This window comes from Lontra canadensis, unplaced genomic scaffold, assembly GCF_010015895.1.
Source record: "Lontra canadensis isolate GAN:19392208 unplaced genomic scaffold, GSC_riverotter_1.0 scaffold1, whole genome shotgun sequence".
Classification (NCBI taxonomy): Eukaryota; Metazoa; Chordata; class Mammalia; order Carnivora; family Mustelidae; genus Lontra; species Lontra canadensis.
Genome location: NW_022630995.1, coordinates 12,877,944 through 12,903,564, shown reverse-complemented (window position 1 = coordinate 12,903,564; position 25,621 = coordinate 12,877,944). Strand labels below are relative to the sequence as shown.

The window sequence follows — 25,621 nt, the reverse complement described above, 5'->3', positions numbered from 1 at the left end:
AAATCAAGTAATTCAGCAGCAAAATAGAATTATGTGGTACTTTTTAAAACATAAATGTTATATTCAAAATGTTAGTGTTTTCAAAAAGGAAAGGGCCTGAAGAGTATCCTTTGATACCCTCTGCCAATTATTCCTTTTGGTAACAGAAATAAGGATTTTTTTAGTTCTTTTTTGAGATATTTTTACCCTATATATATCATTCTCATACTTATACCATTCCCATGCTTTTACTTTTAGTTTAAAACTAGGAAGGAATTTTAAAGATTCCTGATGCCCAAATATTCCGTGGAACTGTTTAAAAGTCCCGAGAGCCCGTGAATACTAAGCTAATAGTACTAAAAATTAAGTATAAAGAAAATTCATTCCTTCACTCTCACAAATGAGGGAAATATACCCTAGAATGCAACCTGGGGTTATATTCCAGTAGCCTCAACCAATGATATTGTCAGTTTCAATTAGAGAATTAAACTTTGGTGGAATATCACATCTAACTCATGCATCAAAAAACATTTTAAGGTTGCTTTTATAATATATTAATACTATAATTCATAACAAACATTCATTGTATGGGTGGGAAATTCAACCTTTAAGTATAAAACAATATTAAAATACAGAACTAACCCACTGGCACAGCGGAGAAAACTTCCCTGTCACGGCTTTCAATACTTCTTGGCTGGCAACACCTCCTACTGCTGCAGCAAGTGGGGGTAAAAAACCTTGAGCAGTCCAAGACAGCCAATGCACAATGTCAGCATTTACTTCTGGCTGAAACAGAAGCCATGAAAGATGACAATCTTAACAGTTTTTACAGAGACACTCAAAATTTCAATGGCTTACTGTGAGAATTATTAAATTATTGTAGCTTAACTTTGTAAAAAGCTACTCAATTTCCCTACTAAATAGATATTAAGTCCTAAAAAATTTCCAATCTCACAGTAAAAGATCCAATTGCATGTTAGTTACCATAAGCAGTATTTCTCTATATCGATAACTGCCCATTTTTAGTTTTTGAATCTTTATGTTTCACTAGGGCAAGGTTTAAGATTAACTGGAATATCTACCATTACAGTTTTTGTTAAAGAGCAGTTCTGTGATGTCAGTCAATATTTATAAACAACCAGAATTTTAAGAAAAGTGTTTTAATGAAAACTACAGGAATAAAAAGTAAAAGGGTCAAAAATAATGAGGCAATACATTGTTAGAAAAAAAAATGGAGAGTAATGGCAATTTTCCACACTAATTTAAGGACCAATCACCATGAAGTTATCATTATCATATTTTAAAGCTGAAATGATGTTTCTTGAAATAAGACTTATATATTAGTATTTTTAAGGAAATATTGGGGAATTGGATTCTGGAGCTATTATTAGTATAATTTATTTGTGAGAAAGATCTTTTCATGAGCTCTGGCTTCTCTTTCTCTTCCTATTCTTTCAATAGCAATAACCTTAAATCTTAACCTTAAAATCAAATAGGGCTCAACTGCTTTGAAACCCTATGTAAAATAACACTATTTGTGTATTTGGGGGGAAACAGGGAAGGCTCTTATCATATTCTCAAAGACATCTGTGATACAAAAAGAGGTTACTATCTATTTACTCTTCCACCCACTCCATTTCAGTATTCTAGATTTCATTATTTTTCAACTACTTAGCACTAACTGCAACTCAGATCATGATTTCATTTAAGCTGTGCCGTTTCTGAATGCAGAGATTCTGGTGGTAGTGACAATATTAAAAACGATGAGAATGCGAATAGAAGTAGGTAATCTGAGCACGTACTGTGAGTTTATATTAAATTCACATGTAATTTATAAAATAATCCTAGGAAATATAATTTTTATCATTCAAATTAGAAAACAGAAACTGTGAAAAAGGAATTTACTTAAGATTTTATAGCTAATAAAATAGAATCTGAACCCCAAAAGTGCAAATTACCATTAGGTTACACTATCTCCCAAGATTCTACTATTATTTAATTAACAAACAGCCAAATCTGGGGAATATTTGGTTGCCTCAGGATAATGACAGCAGCCTAAATCTAAACTTCCCCACACAATCTCTAAAAACAGGTATGTATCTGTAAGAAGAGAAATAAACCAGTGGCGGAGTTTCAGTATTACTAAGAAACAGAACATTATGAACTTCAAATTACCTGTAAATAGAAAAATAAGTACTAAGCTCCAACAAAACTACTTTGGACATCATACTATTGCAAGGCTGTGGAGAGAGCAGGAAGTGTGTAACCACAGAAAACAGAATGAAAGGCCTAACAGTTACAAATCATTCTAAGAAAACAGAAAGCCCCACATTAGGTGCAAAAAATACTGAAAACCTATGAAATCTACCAGATCTCAGCACTGACTATAGTGTAAGAATTTATCTGGGAGAGAATGTTGTAAATAGAAAGAGGGAGACATCCTTTGACACAAAAGGCTAAAACAAAAAGAGAGGAAGTTAAGGAATTTAACAGAAATCAAAGAGATCCACAAGACACCAACACCTATTCTCTAAAACAAATAAACAAAACAAAAACCCATTAAAGAATCTATTAAAGAAACTCCAGTATCCTAAAAGAATAAGGGTTTTAGAAGTAGTAATCTGAAAAAGCATCCAAAACCCTTGCCCTGAACCAAAAGTATGGAGAAAAACCAATTTACTATACCAAAGTAATGTAAGTAGGAAACAGAAAATTAGAATCAAAACATTGCAGCTACTGAAAATTTCTCCTCCAAACTAATCACAAGGCAGATGAAATTTGATTGAGTGACTCATACATCCTTAACCAACATTTGGGAGATGTGGGAAAACACAAAACACCTCACTTTGAATCAGAAATTTAATAACTAAGTATCAAAATAATCCATTCCACCAGCAAACACCCCCTAACTGATCAAAAGGGGGAAGAAATAAATAAAATCTAAATCTATGTATCAAAATGGACTCAGTATATCTGAGAAAATGGACTGAATGATCAATTCTGAGATATAACCAGGTAAAGTTATTACACTTTATAGATGAAAAATATAAAAAGTCACGAGGCAAAAATACCAAACTACTTATAAGAATAAGAAAATTAAGCTGGCATTGTATTTCTTAACAAAATTTCTCAACAGTAAGACACAAAGCAAGATACCACTGAAGAAAGTAAGGCCTAGAATTTTATATTCAGCCAAGTTGTCTTTCAAGCATGGAGACTACCGAAAACATTTAAAACATGTAAGAATCAGAAAAATACATAATTTTGAGCTTTAAGAAATATTCTAGGATTTTAAGATTTAACATACGGCTATAGTAATCAAGATAGGATGGTACTAGCAAAAGGACAGTAACAACCAATGGAAGATAACACTGAGTTCAGAAGTAGTCCTACACATAGGTGTTCAATAAATTACTGAAAAAGAATACCCAGAATATTGAATAAGGAAAGAACTACCTTTTCAACAAGTGGGCTAGAACTACTGGATATTCATATATTTAAAAATTAACCTTAATCTATGCCTGGCAGGGTATAAAAAAATCTCATAAAAGCACAAAACTGTACCCAATGAATACAAAATTTGAATTATATACACTTGACCCATACTTTTGCCATGTATACAAAAATGAACTCATAAAACCATAAAAATTTCCAAAGAAAACAAAGGACAAAGAAAAATTCTCCAAGAAAACATATGACCTTGGATTTAAAAAGAGATACAAACCACACAAAAGAACTGGTACTCTGAAGTTTATCAAAATTAAAAACTCCTTAAAACACACTATAATAAGATGAAAAGACAACCCATGGACTGGAAGAGAATATTTGTAAAACACGTATCCCATAAAGGATTGATATCCAGGACAAATAAAGAACTTTCTCAATCAATGGGAAAACAACTTATCTAATTAAAAAACAAAGATTTGAAAGGACAGTTTATCAAAGAAGAGATAGGAGTAACAAAAAAGCATATGAAAAGATACCAAATGCAAAGTCATCTATGAAATGCAAATTAAAACCAAAACAAGATCAATACATAAACTTTAAAATGGCTCAAATCAAACAAACAGATAATATACCATTATGAAGATAATACAGAGCAATTCAAACTTTCATACATTTCTGGTAGAAATGCAAAAAATGGTACAGCTACTCTGCAAAATCAATTTGGCGGTTTCTTATAAAAATTAAACGTATACCCATCATTTCAGTCTCTAACACAATACCAGGTGTTTACTCAAGAGAAATGAAAACATAAGTCCACACCAAAATCTGTATGGATGCTTGCAGGAGTTTTACTCGTAATTGCTCACATTGGAAATCCAAATGTCCACCAACTGCTAAAGGGGAAAACAAATTGTGGTATACCTACATAATGGAATACTACTCAACAATAAATAGGAATGAAAATGCAACAACATGGATGAAATTCAGATTCATTACATTTAGTAAAAGAATCCAGACTCAAAAGGCTACATACTACATGATTCCATTTACATGACATTCCAAGAAAAAGGCATGATTGGTTGGGGGAGTGGGAGATGATTATAAAGAGGCATAAGGGAATTTTTTGGCACTACGAAAATGTTTTAGATCTTGATGCTGGTGGTGGTGACATGACTGTACACTTTGACTTAACTGTGCACAGTTTAACTGCATATAGAATTTTGTGTACTATAATATCTAAAAAGGGTCTAATTTTCTTTAGGTTTTATCTCAATAAACCTGATGAATTCTTAATCATATCCTTCCTTTTAATCACAGACTTCATCAATCTATTTCTAGCTTTTCAGACTTTTTCTGTAACCACTAAATGCATAAAAGGTCTTTAACTTGTGGTTAATGACTCACTGTTTTCAGTACATTATTTCCTTCTTTGTTTAATCACGTAGAACATGAGATCATATTCACTTAACCACAAATGTGAAGACTTTTCATTTCCTTCTTACTTTTATAGTATAATAATGAAAACAAAAAAATTGAATTTGCACAAACATTGCTATTTTGGTATCTACTAAAATAAAACTATTGGCCAGCAGGCACTGGCATCATAACATGAAAAAGACATTTTCTAGGTGAAATGTCCAAACATGATATGCAAAATGCAATTAAGAAATATGAATATATAATGGATGAGAGATGATTTATAAGAGAGCTTACAACTTTATACAGTGAGTTTCTGTGGGTTAACCAACTAAGTAAATCAGAAGAGATAATATTAATACTAAAAATATAGCAGCAATAGCAAATAGTAATTACTATATGCCACATACTCTTCTAAGCATGTCACAAAATTAAATCACTTGATGCTCATAATAAACCCAAGGCAGATTAATGCTATTTTATAGATTTATAAACTAAAGCAGAACAAATTCAAGTAACTTGCCTACTGTCACAGAGTCAATAAGCAGCAAAGCTGGGATCTGAAAGGTAAGAGAATATTAATATATAGAATGTATCTCTGTTACACCTTTTTTGATGGCCATTAACTTTGAATATTCACCTTCTCTTCCAAGGTCTCACTTATAGATGTTGCTAGTTTCAAAAGCTCTTCGGAATCTTTTTGGCATCTAGGATTCAAAATGAAGCATCCTAATTTTAATTTTCTGAAATGCTATAAATAGTAAGTCATATTCAAAACTAAAATTTAAGAAATATGTAAGAAAAAAAAGTGGAATTTTGCCACCAGGTAGCATGAAGTGCTTCTCTGACTTGAAGGTAGTTGATTAATAAATGCATTAATTAAAAATCATGACTTAAAGGTAGCTGATTAATAAGTGCATTAATTAAAAATCATGACGGTATATAATCCTATTATAAATCCTATAATAGGATTTAGTTTTAAATTGACAAGGAAGAAACTATTTGCAACAATACTTCTGACTTAATAGGCTAGAAAGGAAAAAATTACATAGTGGACTCATAATTCAGTAATTCTCAGATTTTTTATTTTAAAGTTGTAGCTTCTGAAGACTTCAAAATGGGAAAATTCTTATTTAGCATAAATCCATTTTTATAAATTGATCCACCAGAACAAAGAACATGTCATAATAAACGTTTATACAGTTTGGTGTATCTAGTAGTACTGCAACTATTAAGGGGCCTTAGTTACTTTTTAAATTTTTTAAACTATCATTTCCAAAATACTGCTTTTATAATACAAAAAAAGTTATTTAAAACAGAAAACATTACCCAATATTTGGCTTGCGATTATAGTTCTCCTGAAACTGGTCCAAGGCAAGCATTGCTGTGTGTATCTCTAGAGGTGCCTGTTTAGAACATTAAAAATTGCTCAATGGTTATTGACAGCATAACATGTGCTAGACAGGCACTGTGCTAAAATTTGTAAACATTATTTAATTCTTAAAATAAATCAATTACCTTAATACTACTATTATCTCTAATTAACAGATAAGGAAGCTGAAGCTTAGAGAAGTTAAGCAAGTTGACTTCAAGGCCATAAGGCTATTATTTAAATAACATATCTGAGTGTCAATCCCAGGTTTTAGTACATTATCTGCATGAAAGTCAGAGTAATATCAACTAACAACAACAACAAAAATTTGTATAAAATCAATATCACCAAATCCATTTCCTTGATCAATGTTTATAAATCTGGAAACTGTTCATATAATAATTCTTTCTTTACCACAAATAAATTCACTGCTACACAATTATATTCAGGGATTTAAAAGTATAGAATAAATGCTTCCAAGGTTTTTAGGAAGAAACATGTATCATATAAAACTACATGGGTCATATGGACATTGGGGAGGGTATGTGCTATGGTGAGTGCTGTGAAAGGCCTGATGATTCACAGACTTGTACCCCTGGGGCAAATAATACATTATATGTTACTAAAAATAATTAAAAAAACCCTACATGGTTCAGAAAATCTTTTAGTAAACTCATCTGCATAAATTACTGAAATCATTTTTTTAAATACCAAAGCTAATACATCATTATTAAACTAACATATATTCCTATTATTTTAAAAAGTTTTCCATGAAATAAATTCCTGTTTTTAATCCTTGGGAATCAACTCTAGGTATGTGAATCCAACCTTTATTAAAAAAACCTCACAGAAAGGTATATACATGGTTAGCCTACTTCAACTTTAAAATGTCTCTTACCAATTCCCAACCCCACTTTGCTTCCTCTTTAAAAACTACAAAGTGTTTATTTACCTCAGGGTTGCTAAAATCCGCAATAAGGCACTTTGGATGTTTTATCTGAGTCTCCAATGGCTCCTTAAAAAAACAAAAACTATTACTTCAGAGCAAGTGAGTGATTCCTTGACAAAATATAGAGCACTAAAAGGAATACATCTATCTCAAAGACCTGAAATAACTATGGATGGTTGGGCTAATACGGTTTAATTGAAATATAAAAGAGTTACTATTCCCTATTGTCCCTTGTTTTAACAACTGTACCTCATTTTTTTGAATGTTAAATTCAATTAGACAACCTGCTACTATATTTGGGAAGAATTGGTGAAAACACCTATATACTTGAAAAAAACTACTGTTTTAATCAAAAAACTACCGTATTATTTTTGATATCAAATTATCAAGATTTGTTATGCCTGATAAGACTTGAATAAATACTCAAAGCTGAAATTTTCTGCGTGGAGCAAAGAACACACGAAGACCAAAAAACCCAGCCAATCAACCAACCATCTCCTCAAACACCTACTCAATCTCAAATTTACTTGGGGTTTAAACCTGAGGCATTATTAAAAACTGGGAACAGAGCCAAGAGGAAATAATGCTGGGGCAGATTTGATGAACTATATTTTAATCTGTTGTTTTCTTCAAACTTTGGCTTGGACTAAGCCTTGTAGAGGACTATGGTTAATAATTGTTCTGGAAAGAAGAGGCAATCAAATTAAACCTTGAGAACTTACAAGAAAATATAGAGATGTAGTAGACAGCTTATAATGAGAAGGGGCCTGTGGATTTAAGTGGCAAGAAACTCCTTAGTTCCTCAGTACACAGTAGCTATTATATTCTCTGTCTCTTTTTTATTTTTTTTTTAAAGATTTTATTTATTTATTTGTCAGAGAGGGATCACAAGTAGACAGAGAGGCAGGCAGAGAGAGAGAGAGAGAGAGAGGGAAGCAGGCTCCCTGCTGAGCAGAGAGCCCGATGCGGGACTCGATCCCAGGAACCTGAGATCATGACCTGAGCCGAAGGCAGCGGCTTAACCCACTGAGCCACCCAGGCGCCCCTCTCTGTCTCTTTTTTAAAAGATATTATTTATTTGTCACACAGAGACAGACAGCACAAGCAGTGGGAGTGGCAAGCAGAGGGAGAGGCAGGTTCCCTCTGAGCAAGGAGCCAGATGTGGAACTCAGTCCTAGGACCCTGGGAACATGACCTGAGCCAAAGGCAGATGTTTGACTGAGCCACCCAGATGTCCCTGCTATATTCTATTTAGAAACTTACAAATTTCCTTTCAACGCCAGTTTGTATAGGCTTATTTTATATTTCCAACATATACACTCTTTCCTGGAATTAAAATTTAAAAACTTGAACTAAGTATGAAAAATATTCCTTTTACTTTAAAAATGTAAATAATTGAGTAATAAAACATAGTTTCAATGCTTGTTAAATCCTTCAAACATATATTAGTTTTATCTTTTGTCTTAGGGAATAAGAAGAATGATCAACTCTTTGATGATTCAAAAAAGTAGAGTTCCTCTGAGGTAATTTTTATACCTCAATTACATGCATTGGTATTCTAGATATAAATTGGTATTCTAGATATAAAATATTTTTTTCTAGATATAAAATTATTTTATTGTTATCAGTTTATTTCCCTAAATTGATCCCATTTCCCTCCAAGTATGTACAAATCAAAACCAAAAATCTGTTCAGCTACTAAATCTACTGAATTAATTGTCTGGTTAACTATTCTATTACTTTTTTTTCTCTTCGCATTCTTCTGCAAAGAAATACATTTAAAGCAAAAAAAAAAAAATACTTACAAAGCAAAATGTTTTAGGAGTTTTAATTTGGACAGCTATGCCTCCATGTAAATAAGGTTCCAGTTCTGTAGTATCACCAATGCTGAAAGAAAATGGTGATACCACTAAAAGAAAAATAAGAAAACCATTATATACTGATATAGGTATTTAAAAATTGAAGACTTATCATAATAAAGATCTTAATTTTCCCTAATTTATACAATTAGAAGATCCCATTATAAATCTTTTTTGGAGGGGGCAGAAAGTGTGGAAAACTAGACACACTATTTTTCCAATGTGAACTCAAGGACTTAAAAATAACCAAGAAAACTCAGAGGGGATAACGGTAATGAGGGATGCTTATTACTTAATAGTAAAATATTTTATAAAACATCAATAACTAATATTGATAACTAATAATTATATACAATTAATACTAAAATATAATGTGGTACTGGCTAATGAGTACATAGGCAGACAAATGGTCGCCTCAAGATTCTGAACTATCACAATCCCCCATGGCATAGAACCCAAAATAACAATAACTCTAAATGATTAGCTGAGTCGATTTCTGCAAAAGCAGATAAAAATTCTTTCATGTTAATGATCTAACCTGTATTTTACATATCTGGATATAGTCTGGGGAACAAAATCCAGTAATTTTGTTACCAAAGAATGCTTAACTAACTGTAGATCCAAAATTGTTTTAGTATAAATAGTTCATAACAGGGCTAATTTTTTTCTCTCCTAAGGATCCATTTTGCAGTCATTACAAGAAAAAAAAAAGTAATCTATTTACTAGTCTATACAGTAATTACGTAATTAGACTTTCAAATGTCCTAAAGATTAACATGAATCGTTCTTAGCTAACAGGTGTAAACATGCCACCTTTGAGTTACAAGATGTCTAGCAATGTCTTTAAATCTTTTAAACATAGCTGGAGGAAAATCACAAACTATGCAAATTAACACTGCTAAAAATTCACTATCTTCAACTTCAAATGGGCACTAAATGAAGACTGATAATCTATTTTCTTTTAAATCTTTCTATTTTTTAAAATGTTTACTCTCCTCAAATCTCTAACCGTGGCACCTTTCCTCTCCTTTGGTCAATGACCTCATCTTAGTCTATTAAAAAAAAACAAATTCCTTCGGCTTTTGCCAACAAACCCACAAACTTGCCTGCAATAACAGCCATTCATTTTATCCATCCAAGCCACTGAATAAAAACATGTTTCCATGTATAGTTCATAGCCACCTTACAACGGGCCGTAACTGTCCTTCCACCTTACCTTCTCTTCAAAACTTCCCTTTTTGCACTCCCTAAATGAGTAAGTTGCCCATGTTGCAATATTTGCTTCCTTACTAAATTAGATCATGAAATTTCCTCTTAAATGCCTTAAGATAAAATGCCTTCCTACCTCAACTCCCACTGTCACCCTGCCATATTACATCTTTTTGTCCCTTGAATTGTTTTGCCTTTTATTATTTGGCTTTGCATAGAATATTCTTTTCACCACTTTCCTAAGTCAATCCAATATCAAGATATTCTGTCCCTACTGCTGCTGTACCAAGACTGGGTAGATTTCCTTGCTATATTTAGAGTTCCCAGAATGCCTGTACTCTGTTTATACCATCACTGCTCAAGGTAAATATCTCCTCACTTGGATTGAATGTTTTGAGGCCAAGAACTAGATCATGTTGGAGTAAATGCTGAGTTCTCAGCACTGAGTAGATTGTCTGAACTACTAAAGTGCTAAATAATGAGTAAGTATAAATGAATTAATAAAACACATGAACTTACCAGTTATTTGTTGTGTAGTTCCATTTAAGCCCATCATTCCATTAACTTCTCGAAATGTTACAAACTGCCCTGTCTCAAGTTTGTGAGGATGATTTTCAAGGCAGGTGACAATGCCAGGATTAGCCTAAAAACAAGTTCATGTATACCTTTTTTGTACAAATTTTAAATCTCTCACAAAAGGGACCATGTTATCATAAAATTCTCAAAATAAAATTCTCAAAATAGTCAAAATACTGGGACATTCCTTTTTTGGTAAAAGTCTTTTAAGAATTCTTGCAAAATAATGATCATCTTATTTTACTATCAATGTTTAAAATAGAATTTTTATATTTCGGGGAGACAGAGATTCTACAAAGGAGTTCGGATATTTCACAGATATTAAGATTTCTGTGACTTCTGAAAGACATTCAAGTCATCAAATTTAAATTTTAAAGTTTTGTTACAAAAAACTGTACAAAAATGATGAATCTAACTTTAAGATCAAGGAAATAGAAGGAAGAAGGACAGAAATTTAAAAAGACAGAAAACTGGTAGTTTAAAGCTTGCCCAACACTTTAAAGGAAAAAAATACATAGCCCAGCTTACCAGGATAAAAATAGGAAGAAATTGGCTTATCTTACCAAACAGGATGGATGTGATAGGTCAAAGGCCCCAAAATTTCCCAACTACATATAATCCAACACGCTTCTTGAATAAGGTAATGATAACTTAATCTAATAAAAGCTAAAGAATTGTCACTCTGTCTTTCATAATTGTGAAGATTCTAAAAATTCTCTTGTGGACTGAATAATTTGGAAAAGAATAAAATCATGATCACAAACATGTAGATAAAATTAACCTAATGTGGGTTTACTAATGTCTCAAGAAGAATAAAATTCATAAGGACTTTATTGAAAAAGAGGAATAATCTGCAGTTAAGTTAAATGGGAACATTTATGGTTATTTTATAATTCTTTATGGATAACCTTCATACTTTGTGCACTATTCAATAAAAGAAAATACCAATGTAATACAAGCATCCATACTAGACCGTGGAGCATATTCTAACTGTATGATATTTGCAGGGACAAACTAAAATCAAGGACAAATGTTAAAGGCTGAATAAAAAAAATCATTCTGTAAGTAGAGAGACAGAAAATGATTTTTTCAAATGCATTTTTCCTAAGGGGTGAAAAGGCAACATTACACTGGGTTAAAAATCAAGCATAAAGATAGAAGCACAAACACTATCAGGTCAAAATATATTACTCCCTTATATTTGGCTTCTTTTTGAGCTTTAATGTAAACTGACTAGAAAGGATGCAAATAAATGTCATGATTTAGACTAAAAAAAAAAACAAAACAAGAACTAAAAAATACAAGTAAGAAATTAATCATGATGATTTCTCCAATTCTTTTAGGGAATTAAAAACTTAGGCTGATATGAACTTTCTAACGTGGCTAGAAAGTACATACTTTTTGATCTTAAGGGTAATTCTTAACTTTTTTCCTCCTCCAAATGATGTTTTAGAAATATAACAAATTTTAGAAAAGCTCTTGTCTATGTATCCTCCTATAGTCAAGTGATGGGCCAGGTGACTTGTGACATACTTAGTACATCTACAATCTGACACAATAAACACTGTTCAGTAAACACTGAATCACACTTCATGTCCAATAGGGGCACCACACTGAACAAAGTTAAAATTATGACATAAGTAAATGTTGATGTACCAATTTTTAATGTTAGAAGGAATCCAGATACTCTTGTCTATTCTAACTTTATAATGTAATCAAGAGATTAACACAATAGTCCCTTACAAATTATCTTAAAATATTATAAAACAAATGAAAAATACTGCATATTACAGCATTTTGCTAATATCACTATTTGAAAAATTATATTCACATCAACATTAAAAAATTAATCATATAAACATACAATTACATATATATGTATATATATATATATATATATATATATACACAGTCATACTTGTGTTATATTTGAAATGAAAATTTCTTTTGGCTCTTCTCCTGTAGTATCTGAAACTTCAAATTCATCACCGAAATCACAAAACAACCGTGACCAAACTCCATGCATATCTGCACTGATGAACTGTGAAATGATAAAAAACAAGTTCAAGCTTATCTATTTATGTAAAGAAAAAACCTCCACCTCTATTTTAAGCCCCCTCACAACATGTTTATTTGTAATTAAGATTATCCAAGAAACTCCACAAAAAAAAAGAACAAAAACAAAAACAAACAAAAGATTATCCTTTGGGATATAAAATGAATCACAAATAAAATACATTAATTGTAAATTGTTTCAGGAATCAAGGATATTGGTATTTGGGACTGGATATTTCTAAGTATTACACAATTAGAAGATGGCACAATCATCATTATACATTCTCTGATTTTTTTTAAAAAAGATTTTATTTATTTATTTGACAGGCAGAGATCACAAGTAGGCAGAGAGGCAGGCAGAGACAGAGAGAGGAAGGGAATCAGGCTCCCTGCTGAGCAGAGAGCCCGATGTGGGGGCTCGATCCCAGGACCCTGGGATCCTGACCTGAGCCAAAGGCAGAGGCTTTAACCCACTGAGCCACCCAGGGGCCCCTACACTCTCTGATTTTTAAATGACAAAAATTCTTTCCTTGCCCTAAAAATCAAGTAAAATATTTAAGAAATGGTTATTTTGGTTCAATGGTCTTAGCAGTGAAATTTTACTTTCCATTTCAGAAAATAAAAAGAGTGCCTATTCACTAAAAGTAGAGTTAATGGAAACTAGAACAGAGCTAAAAGCGGAAAATGAAGGCCACAAACAGAAAAGGGCTGAGGTACTGACAGTATACATCGAAGTCAAGAGAGGCAAAAATCAGATTCTTACACACAATTGTTAATCACTGTTTTATTAAAAGTGATTTTTATAATACTCTCCATTCCAAAAATCTGTAAAGAAACTGTTTTTGTGCTCAAAATTATTTTTAGAGTTAAAAATAATAAAGGGAAATTCTTACTCCGTATCACATATGATCCTGTATAAAGTCATTTTTCTTTAACAAAAACTCGTATATTCATATTTGGATATAAAAATGTAGCCCATTAAAGTAATTTATACCACTTATTACATGAAGTAGTGAAAGAGTCAATAGAAGACTACCTCCTACTGGATCATGTACTGCCTTTACTATCAAAATGGACACACGCAGCATTTTTTATGAAATAAAACTGAGCAAAAATTTAGAAACTTTTTAACTTTAAAAGCTGTAAACTTGAGGACATTTTCTTTCGAGAACAACTTTTAAGTAAGACTGTGTATATCAATTACATAAATAAAGATTTTAGTTCATAACTCAGTGTAATTATTTTGTAAAACTTCTGTGCCCTGTCTTAAGTTTACTATCTTATGTCTTATTCATCTGTTTAAACTGTGAACCACAGCATAAATGTTGCACAGAATGTAAATATGTTATGTAAACACCACAATCCAAAAATTTTCACCACATCTATTTAACAGAGTATGACTGTTGGCTTAGTGCCTACCTCAAAGGAACGAACAGTTTTTTCTTTTTCCAAAGGAACAAATAATCCCACAAAGGAGGTGGAGCTAGTAATATGTATGGAACTGCACAGGATCAATTATGATTTTTCCAATCTAAACCTATTTCTGGTCTTTCCAATGTCAGCACAACTCAATTACTCCAGAAAAATCTAGAAGTCATTCTTGATTATTCTTTTCTTCACAACTCATATTCATCTATTCTCATATTTCAAATTCAGTGATTTCTTACAATCTCTATTTCTACCTGTCTTGATTAAGGCACCAGCATCTCTCACATGGGCTACTCTACTCTACCCTTATATTTCAATGGCTCTTTTTTCTCTTTGGTTTTGTAATTCCTTCATGTTCTTAAGAATTATTGAGGACCGAAAGAGTTTTTATTTCATAGGTTATAACTATTGATATTTGCTGTGTTAGAGATTAAAACTGAGAAACATTTAAAACGCAAGAATACACACACATTCCATTAGCTGTCAAAGCAATAGTATCACTACACATCATCTAGACTTTGGAAATTCTACTGTACCCCATAAGAAAATCAGAGTGAAAAAGCAAATAACATTTTATAATAATATGATGAAAATAGTTTGACTTTGCAGATCCCATGAAAAGATGTCAAGAATTTTCAGTATCCTTGCACCATATTTTGAAAACTACTGCTCTAGACTATTTTCCATATAGCATATCCAGAGTGATCTTTTAAAAAAACATACATCAGGCCAAAATCATGGGCTTAAAACTCAGCTATCCTCAAAGTTATGTAAGTTATGGCCTTCTAATTACTTCTCTTAACCTAATCCTCTGAAAATGTGTACTCATATTCCGTTTTGGTCTTGCTTGCGTCTTGCTGTTCCTTAAACACACCAAGCGAATTTTTATACTTGTAAGTCTTTATACTTGCTGTTCTTCATGCTTTGAATGCTCTTTCCCACATTTTCTATAGCTGGCTCTTTATAATTATTCAGGGTTCTATTCAAATATTATCTCTCCAAAAAGGAGTTCCCTGACCTTTAATTTGAGAGAACCAGCACTAGTGCCCATCCCAACATCATGCAGACATTATACTCTACTCTTTACCTAGCTTTTTTCTTCATCGGACTTGAAACTAGGTATTTCTTTGCTTTTTTACTATGTATCTTCCTTACTAGATAATTTTCTAGAGTAAGAAAATTTGTTTGTCCTATTCACTAATGTATTCCTACTGCCTCCAATGTATCTGTAGCAGATACTCAATCAGTATTTCTTACAAGAACCAATAAACGTCTTGAAAACCACCATTATGCCATATTTAAAGTTAAATGATGAAGTCAATATTTACTATTCTTTCCATTCCTAACCTTATTTCTTCCTTAGTTTTGGCAATTTGCTATAAGTCAAATTTAGATTTTGGTTTTGAAAATAGGAAATGAACATGATGCCAAAATTAAGGGAGGAAAATATTACTGTGAGTGTCCTCATATAAAAAGAAACTTTTTATACAACGCACTGAAAAACTACAAATTCTAATAGTGGAAGTGTTCCTTCTTTGTTTAACTACCTGTCATTATTAAATGATACTATTACCTTAATTGGAGGGCAATGAGAATGGCAAAAGTTATTTATCTTCTTCTGCAACGGAAGTTTGATCTCAGTCAATACAACACACTGTTAAGAAGAACGTAAGAAATTAAATACTAGAAAATAAACAGTTTGGAAAAATACACTTCTAAATCAGAAGCATTTCAGTTTGTATCATGCTAAAAACACATTGTCTTCCTTATTAAAAAATACTATTCTATTGTAGTCCATCCTAAGGTTAAAACCTTCAGAGTTATGGAATAGCAAAAGTAAAAATAACATGTTACCTTAGTTGGCTTAGCTTGCTTTTACTTCAGATATTCAACAGATTCACAATATGACTTTTGCTTTATGACAGTGTTAGTGAAACCACCAATTTCTGTTATTTTAAAATAGCAGATTATAATTTTTTCTTTTTTCATTTATTTATTTATTTCAGAGAGAGATAGTGAGAGAGGGAACACAAGCATGGGAGAGCTGGAGAGGGGAGCCCAGTATGCAGCTCGATCTCAGGACTCTGGGATCATGACCTGAGCTGAAGGCAGATGCTTAACGACTAAGCCACCCAGGTGCCCCAGCAGATTGTAATTTTCAATGCTTACCTTTTTATCATCACCCTGTGAGATAATTACAGCTTCTATAATTAGATTTTATCTTAAGTAACTTAGATTCATAAAGGTCAAAAATTTTCCTAAGGTTATTCATCTATCAAGTGGCAAAAGCAGAACTAGACTCTCATTCCAGACTTTTTCTTGCTGCTCATTCCCATGAATTAATTGTATAATTGGGTTGGAGCAAATAGAACTTTTTTTTAAGTAGGCTCCATGCAGTGTGGAGCCTAACGTGGGGCCTGAACTCACGACCCTGAGATAAAGACCTGAACTGAAATCAAATCAGATACTTAACTGACTGAACCACTCAGTTATCTCATGACACTCATACTTCTTACCATGTTCTGAGTAATAAAGTCCTTAGTCTCTGACCCAGGAATCTCATGTTTTCTGCCAGCAACCAGTAATATTAACAGGCTAACTTACTAAGTTTGTAAACAGAATAAAATCTGAGACTTATCATTCACTGAATCTAATTTGTGTTTCATCAAAGCTGGAAAATTCTCAGCCATAATTTTTTTGAATATTGCTCTTTCCTAATACTCTCCTTTCAGCTGATGAACTGAACCTTTTCATTCAAGCTCTCTCTCTTCTAAAGATCTTATTTATTTATTTAAGAGAGAGACAGAGAGAGGGAGATAGTGTGCATGACCGGGGGGAGGAGCAGAGGGAGAAGGGAGGTGGACTCCCTGATGAGCAGAGAGCCAGATTTGGCGGGGGGGGGGGGGGATTGATCCCAGGACACTGGGATCATGACCTGAGCCAAAATCAAGAGTTGGACATTTAACTGAGCAACCCAGGCGGCCCAAGCTCTCATTTCTTTTAATTTCTCTTTCACACTTAACTCTAATTTCTATGGGCTATAGTCTCAATAATCTCTTTAGCTCTTTCAATTCACTAATTCTTACTCCATTTGTATCTACCCACTGCTTAATCTACCTAGTGAATTTTAATTTTTAAGACTATATTTTCTTTTCTAAAAGTTCTAGTGATCCTTTATCATATCTGCCTGTTTTTAATAGTTTTTTATTTCCATACTGTATATTTAATTCCTTCTTCTAAGATTCAGTCAGTTTGAACACCTATATTTTTTAGTCTGTATCCAATTATTCTATTATCTGAAATTCCTGGAGGTTAATTCTATTATTTGTTATATCCGCTGACTCTTGATCACACTGCACTACATTTCCTGTCTTGTTATTTTGTATCCTGAACTCACCTTCAAAGGAGCTTTATATACTGGAATATACCATGGTTTATTTGAAGGTAGATTCCTTTGTATTTGTTTAGTTTCTTTCTGGCATTCCAGGATATCACCAGTTTACTTCGTACGTTAAATTCTCAGCTTGGGAAATTTTAGATTACATGAATAGTAAAGTTTATCTCCAAACTCGGGTGAGGACAAGCATATGGTTGTGAATTCCCAGAGAAGATCATTATTTTTTTCATCCAGAGCTCAAAAGAAAACAGGCAATCTTCTTGTTCTGATAGGCAAAAGACTGTTCTTATCCACACTTTCCTTGTATAGGAAAGTTAGGTTCTAACTTTACAAAGGGGGTAGGTTGCAAATCCATTTCTCTCTCTCGTGTAAACCTATTTTGTTTCTTCTGTTTCTGCATTATCACTAATTCCCAAGAAATGTGGTTACTGAAACCAGCAACCCCTGTCTAAAAGTGACCATAGCCAATAAGTAGTTCATTTCCTTTGGCTAATGTACATTTTTGGTCTCTGAGCACACCCCTTACATTATTTTAGGCTCAGATACTCATGTAAAAGAAGTCTATCAAAAATCAAATCAATAATCAAAAAACTCCCAGAAAACAAAAGGCCAGGACCAGATAGCCTTACAGGTGAATTCCACCAAACTTGAAGTTAATATATATTCTTTCTAAACTATTCCAAAAAAGAGAAAAGGAAGGAAAACTTACAAATTCATTCTGTGAGGCCCTGATTCTAAACCAAAGATACTATAAAAACAAACAAACAAACAAAACTACAGGCTAAGATCTCTGATAAACAGAGATGCAAAAATCCTCAACAAAATGTTAGGAAACCGAATTCAACAATAAATTAAAAAACTCTTTAAAAAAAAAACAACAACCCTCTCTACCAAGATTAGTAGGATTTATTTTAGGAATGCAAGGGGCAGTTCAATATTTATAAACGGATCAAAATGATAAATCACATTAACAAGAGAAAGAATAAAAACCCTACAATCATTTAAATCTCAACAAATATAGGAAAAGCATCTGACAAAGTACAACATCCATTAATGGTAATAACTCTCAACAAAGTAGGTTTACAGGGAACATACCTAAACATAATAAAGGCCATATGTGAAAAACGCACAGCTAACATTTTCTTCTCAATGGTAAAAAAATGAAAGCTGTCACTTTAAGATCAGGAACAAGTTAAAGATGCCCACTCTTACTGCTTTTATTCAACACAGTACTGGAAGTCTGAGCTGTAGCGATCAGACAAGAAAAAGAAATAAAAGGCAGCCAAACTGGTAAAGAAAAGGTAAAGCTGTCATTATTTGCAGACGGCATGATACCATACATAAAAAACCCTAAAGACTCTGCAAAAAAACTATGAGAACTGATACATCATGATACTGATACTCATGTTCAGTAAAATCAGTTTACAAAATTAATATAGAAATCTCTTTTTATATACCAACATGAAGTAGAAGAAAGAGATATTAAGAAAACAATCTCATTTACAATGGCACCAAAAAAAAAAAAATCTAAAAATAAAACCAAGGAGGTAAAACTATGAAACACTGACAATAGAAATTAAAGACACAATACAACAAATGGAAAGATATTCCAAGCTCATGGATTAGAAGAATTAATACTGTTAAGAAGTCCATACTATTCAAAGCAATCTATAGATTTAATGCAATCCCTTTCAAGATACCAACAGCATTTTTCACAGAACTACAACAAATAATACCAAAAATACTAAAAAATACTACGAACCACAAAAGACTCTAAACAGTTCAATCAATCTTGAGAAAGAAGAACAAAACTGGAGGTACCACAATCCCAGATTTCAAGATAGACTACAAAGCTGAGGTAATCAAAACACTATGGTACTGGCACAAAAAGAGACACACAGATCAACAGAATAAAGAACCCAGAAATAAACCCATGCTTACCCATGCCCTTATGTTCAATTAATCTAAAACAAAGGAGGCAAGAATGTACAGTGGGGAAAAGGCAGTTTTCTTACAAACGGTGCTAGGAAAACTGGGACAGCTACACGTAAAAGAATCAAAATGGACCACTTTCTTATACCAAACACAAAAATGAACTCAAAATAGATAAAGATCTAAATGTGAGACCCGAATCCATAAAACTGCCAGAAGAAAACAGAGGCAGTAATCTCTTTGACATCGGCCACAACATTTTTCTAGATATGTCACCTTAGGCAAGGGAAACAGAAGCAAAAATAAACTTCTGGGACTGTATCAAAAGCTTTTGAACAGTGAAGGAAACCATCAACAAAATGAAAAGACAAATGATTTATCTGATAAGGGGTTAATATGCAAAGTATATAAAGAAATTATACAACACAACACCAAAATTCCAAATAATCTGATTAAAAAATGAGCAGTGGACCTGAACAGACATTTTCCAAAGACATACAGATGGCCAACAGATGAAAAGATGCTCAACGTTACTCATTATCAGAGAAATGCAAGTGAAAACTGTAACGAGGTACCATGTCACATCTGTCAGAATAAAAAAGATAAGAAATATCAAGTATTGGCGTGGATGTGGAGATAAAGGAAACTTCTGCACTGTTGGTGGGAATGCAAACTGGAGGAAAAGCTATAATGGAATATTATTCAGCCATAAAAAAGAATAAGATCTTGCCACTTGCAACAACATGGATGGGCCTGCTCAGTATTATGCTAAATTAAATAAGTCAAAGACAAATACTTTATGATTTCATTTGTTGGTAGAATCCAAAAAAATAAAAGAAATGAACAAAGAAGCAAACAAAAATCCTGGCCTTCAAACAGAAAGAACAAAATGGTTGTTGTTGGGGGGAGATGAATAGGGGGATTGGTAAAATAGGTAAAGAGGATGATGAGGTATGAGGTACAAACTTATAGTTCTAAAATAAGTAAGTCACAAAGATGAAAAGTACAGCACTGGGAATATAATTAATAATATTGTAATAACATTGGTGACTGATAGTGACTACACTTAACATGGTGAACATTAAGAAATGCACAGAATTGTTGAATCATTATATTGTATACCTGAAACTAATATAATTTTAATTATACTTTAATAAAAAAATTTAGAACAAGGAAGTCTATTAAACAATTTTACTTAGAAAGTCCATTATGCATCTTTGTAGAGGATGGATTTCAAGTTATCTAGTCCAGAATGGAAGCCTATGCTGGTTTTAAAATTGGTGTGATATTATAATAATAAATATACTTTTTGGTCATTATCCAAAGTTCCTGGCACATAGAGCCAAAAACTCTTGTAATTTCCTATGTAAGAGCTGTCGAGGCATTCGAGGCATCTTTTGTCACAGTATTTAGTTTTGTCCCAAGTCCTGAAATAGCTCCAGAGTGATAAAGGTGAAATAACATCTTTCGTTATTCATAACAAGCCTCTTTCAGCTACACCTGAGTTCAGATTAATGAAATGACATTTGGATGTCATTAAGGATGGGGGGCTGATTGTTAGGGAAACCAACCTTGTGATTTAAAATTCAGAACTTTCAGTCCTACATCTCAGACCTCTATGGAGAAGACAGGGGCTGGAGATATACTTAACTGCTAAAGATCAATCATGTAATCAATTGTGCTTTCATAATGAAGCCTTCATAAAAATCCCTGAACTAGCGGCTCAGAAAGCTTTCAGGATTCATGGAGGTGCTGTGAAGCTGCCATACTTGGAGAGGGCATGAAAGCTGTGTGCCCCTTTTCCTATACATTAGTCTATGCATCCCTTCCATCTGACTGTTCTGGAATTACAGCTTTTTAAATAAACCAATCTGGTAAGTAAACTGTTTTCCTGCATTCTGTGAGCTGCTCAGGCAAATTAATTAGACCCTGGGAGGGGGGTGTGGGAATCTCTGATTTATAGCCAGTCTTTAGAAGCACAGGATAACAACCTTGACTTGTGATTCATGTCAGAAACGGGGCAAAAAGGGAGCTGTCATGGAAATGAATCCTTACTGTATGGGATGTGAAGCTATCTTCTCCAGGTATAGTGTCAAAACTGAACTGAACTGTAGGACACTGAACTAGGTGTCCTGGGAGTTGGAGAACTGCTTGGTTGGGTAAAAACCCACACACATGGTCACACAGTGTCAAAAGTACTGAGTAAAGGAGAAACAGAGTGCTTCTCTCTAAATGGGTTAATATCATAATCTAATTGCAGAGAAAATCAGGGTTAACATAGTCACTTCTGAAACATCTAAGGTGTGGAGAATTGTTGTTACTATTTAAGGTTAACTAAAGTTAATCTTAACTAAAGTAGACTGAATGTTGATCTGCATTTTTTATTCCTCTGCCATTGGATTATACATCATCCTTTGCCTATTGCCTTAGGAAAAGCAGTGTACTACTTTCCTGCTCCTCTACTTCGGGCTTGACCATGTGACTCGCCTTGGCCAATGAAATATTAATGGAAGTAACATGAACAGAAGCTTGAAATGTGCTTAGATAGTTGGACTTTATACATTTCTTTTGTTGCCATGAAACCATGTCCTTGGTGGACTCTTGGTTCTAGAAGAGAGGCATACAGAACAAAACACAGACTCTGCAATTTTGAGTTCAGCCTAGAACAGCTGAACTCCAACTGACGTGTAGGTGCAGGAGAAAGAAATACATGTTGCTAGAAATACATGCTGGGTAGTTTTTTATGAACATTACTGTGACAGTAGCTGGGTTTCCACATGTATATGGTCATTACTCAAAACCATTAGTTAAATGTAATGGTTTTGTCAGTAGTTCTCAGGGTGTTCCCTAAAATGAGGCATTAGAAAAATGTTATTCTAAAGGAAGTCTTTTAACTTAAAATTTTCTGTTCTGTTCAAAAGACTAGGTTTAATTAATTATATACTAAAATAACATGTAACAATTTGCCTTATAATCTGTCAATAACATCTAGTATAAAACATACAAAATATAAATATAATATGAGTACCAACCTGGTATTTATCTAAGAAGGAGAGATCTGTGGTTTCATCTAAAGGAACAGAAGATGATATGACATGAACGTATGGATTTAGTTCTGCAATATGTTGAAGTACAGCTTCAGCCCTAAAAAAAAAAAAAAAGAAAAGAAAAAAGAAAAGACTTTTACTATTCTTTCCTTCAATATATCCAATCTCTCATACTTGGACACTTTGACAACATCAGAGAAACCTGAATGTTAGAAACTTTCAGTGGAAATTTAAAAAACTATAAAGGAAGAAAGAAGATAAGATTTTACAGATAACTATACAATCCTGAGATGTAGCATACTGTCATATTCCATAGTAAACCATATTAATCTCAAAGTGTACCCCTATGGTTCCATATTAAGTCTTTTAATAATAAAGACCCTTAACAATCTTAAATTCATTTCTAGGTAGCAATATGAATATCTTAAAAATTTCACAAATATATAATTATTTACGTATATATTAACACTTATTTTTCTACGGTGATGTGAATTTATGGTTGAGTTAAACACAACCATAAATGGATGAGTTAAACAACTCTGAATGAACTAGTGCTCTGGACACAGAAAATATTCTAAGTAATTGCAAGAGTAAAAATAAAAATCCTACAATAATACATCAAAATATCCTATCTTCACCTGTTTCTCATATTAACAACATCATCTTCACAGAGAAAGAAGTTGGTTCCTAGATCCCACATTTGGCATTTTTCTGTATCATGAATGGTAAGTGCCTTTGAAAAAGAGAAAAATCTCTGTTAAAGTCAGGAATAAGACAACTATCTCCAATACCATTTATATTGTATCAGAATTATCCTGTGTAATAAACAATACAAAGTAATTAAAAGCTTTAGAATTGGGAAGCATACAAAGTTGGATTCATTCACACAGAGTATGACCATATACACCTGGAAATCCAGGAAAATTAAAGGAAAAACTACTTTAAACCATAAGAGAATTTTAATTTAGGAAAGTAGCATGCTATATTAATCAAAATACAAAAAATCAAAAGAACTCACAAAAGCAAACATTTCCAAATGCTCTATGTTCAAAGTAAGAAAGACAACTGACTAATTGGAAAGAACATTTTTAACTTACTTAGAGATCTTACGGAAAAAGGGACAAGGTATAAGAACATGGGGTATACTGAAAAAGAAATGCATATGGCCTTTTATTAAAGAATTTAAGCAGGTTCAACCCTGCTCAAGAATGAAATTCCTTTTCTCATTCATCAGAATGTATAAATCCAAAAGTTCAACAATATACTCTACTGGTGAATGAGGTGATCAGGCATTCTCATATATTATTGGTGGGAATATAGAATGGCATAACCTCAATGGGAAATAATTTGGCAATCTCCAGCAAAAGTGTGCTTTTATTCTTTGATACAGAAATCCCACTTTTAAAAATTTATCACAAAGACACACTGGGAAAGATACAAAAAAGACATACATGCAAGAGTATTAACTGTAGCATTATTTGTAATAGAAAAGACTGAAGATAGTAAAAATGTCCACCAACAAGGAACTGTGTAATAATATATGATACATCCATACACGTATACCCATGCAGCTATAAAAAAAGACTGAAATATATATATTTATCATTAGGGAGTAATCCCAGGATATGTTGTTAAGTGTTAAGGAGCAAGGTGGAGGCAAGTATGACACTTTATCTAAGAAAGGCAAGTGGGGATAAATATGTATACACATGCATATACGGATTTGCATATTTGTATGTATGCATTTGCTTATATTTAAAAACATGAAAAAAAGGCGGGCAATCTAATAAGGGAAGGAGGGAGTTTGATAGAGAGAAAGTAGACTAACCTGAATAAACCTTGCTTTATAATTTCTACTGTCTTTTTTTTTTTTTTTTTTTTTTAAGAGAGAAAGAATACGAGCATACGGCCGGGGAGGGGGTACGTAAAGGGAGAAGGAGAGAGAATCTTAAGCAGGCTCCATGCCCAGCACAGAGCCCAAGGTGGGACTTGATTTCATACCCTGAGATCATGATCTGAGCCAAAATCAAGAGTTGGACATTTAACCGACCAAGTCACCTAGGTGCCACTGTTATTTCCACTTTGAATTATGTATGTCTTATGATAGTAAAAGTTAAATTTAAAAAAGTGATCCCTAAGAATCTACTACTACTACTTTCTAAAAAGTAGTTAATTTGCCTGCCAAATCTGGATGGGATTTTTCCTAAGGATAAAAAAGAAAATCATAAAGTGAGTTAAATAATTATATTGTTATTAACAATAAACTGTTAACCTAAAGTTATGTCATAAATAGGTATAATACAACATAGGATAAAGCAAATACATAATTAGGTCCCTGTCATTAAGACTCAAACCCTCAGAGTAAGAGAAGAGATACAAATACAAAATCACAAAATTAAAGAGGTAAAATGCTATCATCCTAAACTTGAAACTCAGAAATTTCAGTGTTGACTCATGGTGAATTTTCTAGCTCTGTCCACTGAAAAGTCTTTACCATCAGTGACAAAGGCTACTAGGGTTGTATCTGAAGGACTCCAGAACTTGATGAAGATCCCAATAAGGCAAGATGAAACAATTTGAGCATCAATGAGAATAACAACTACACTGATCAAAACAAATTATACACGTTTAAATCCATGTTTGTCATGATGTTCACATGCACACACATGCCACACAATTTCACTAGTCACTGTTGGGGGATGACAGGAAACTAATGATTTTGAAACCTGGTAAATAAGGGGTGAAAAAAAATCAAGTATTTATTCTGCCTTTTATTTTTATTTATTTATTTTTAAAAAAGATTTTATTTATTTATTTGACAGACAGAGATCACAATTAGACAGAGAGGCAGGCAGAGAGAGAGAGAGAGAGAGAGGAGGAAGCAGGCTTCCTGCTAAGCAGAGAGCCCGATGTGGGGCTCAATCCCAGGATCCTGGGATCATGACCTGAGCCGAA

General features: G+C 32.9%; 1 protein-coding gene across 2 annotated transcripts in view; it reads right to left on the bottom strand.

Moving 5' to 3' along the window:
* UBA6 (ubiquitin like modifier activating enzyme 6) overlaps positions 1-25,621 on the bottom strand; it is an 83,607-nt gene that overhangs the window by 31,653 nt on the left and 26,333 nt on the right. For both annotated transcript variants that reach the window (XM_032847603.1, XM_032847690.1), the window contains 10 exons: positions 23,305-23,399; positions 22,652-22,763; positions 15,864-15,944; positions 12,726-12,848; positions 10,751-10,874; positions 8,969-9,072; positions 7,167-7,229; positions 6,172-6,248; positions 5,483-5,549; positions 622-765 (listed from right to left, as the gene is read on the bottom strand). In XM_032847603.1, coding sequence (XP_032703494.1) covers positions 622-765; positions 5,483-5,549; positions 6,172-6,248; positions 7,167-7,229; positions 8,969-9,072; positions 10,751-10,874; positions 12,726-12,848; positions 15,864-15,944; positions 22,652-22,763; positions 23,305-23,399 — 990 coding nt within the window. The remainder of the gene's footprint in view (positions 1-621; positions 766-5,482; positions 5,550-6,171; positions 6,249-7,166; positions 7,230-8,968; positions 9,073-10,750; positions 10,875-12,725; positions 12,849-15,863; positions 15,945-22,651; positions 22,764-23,304; positions 23,400-25,621) is intronic.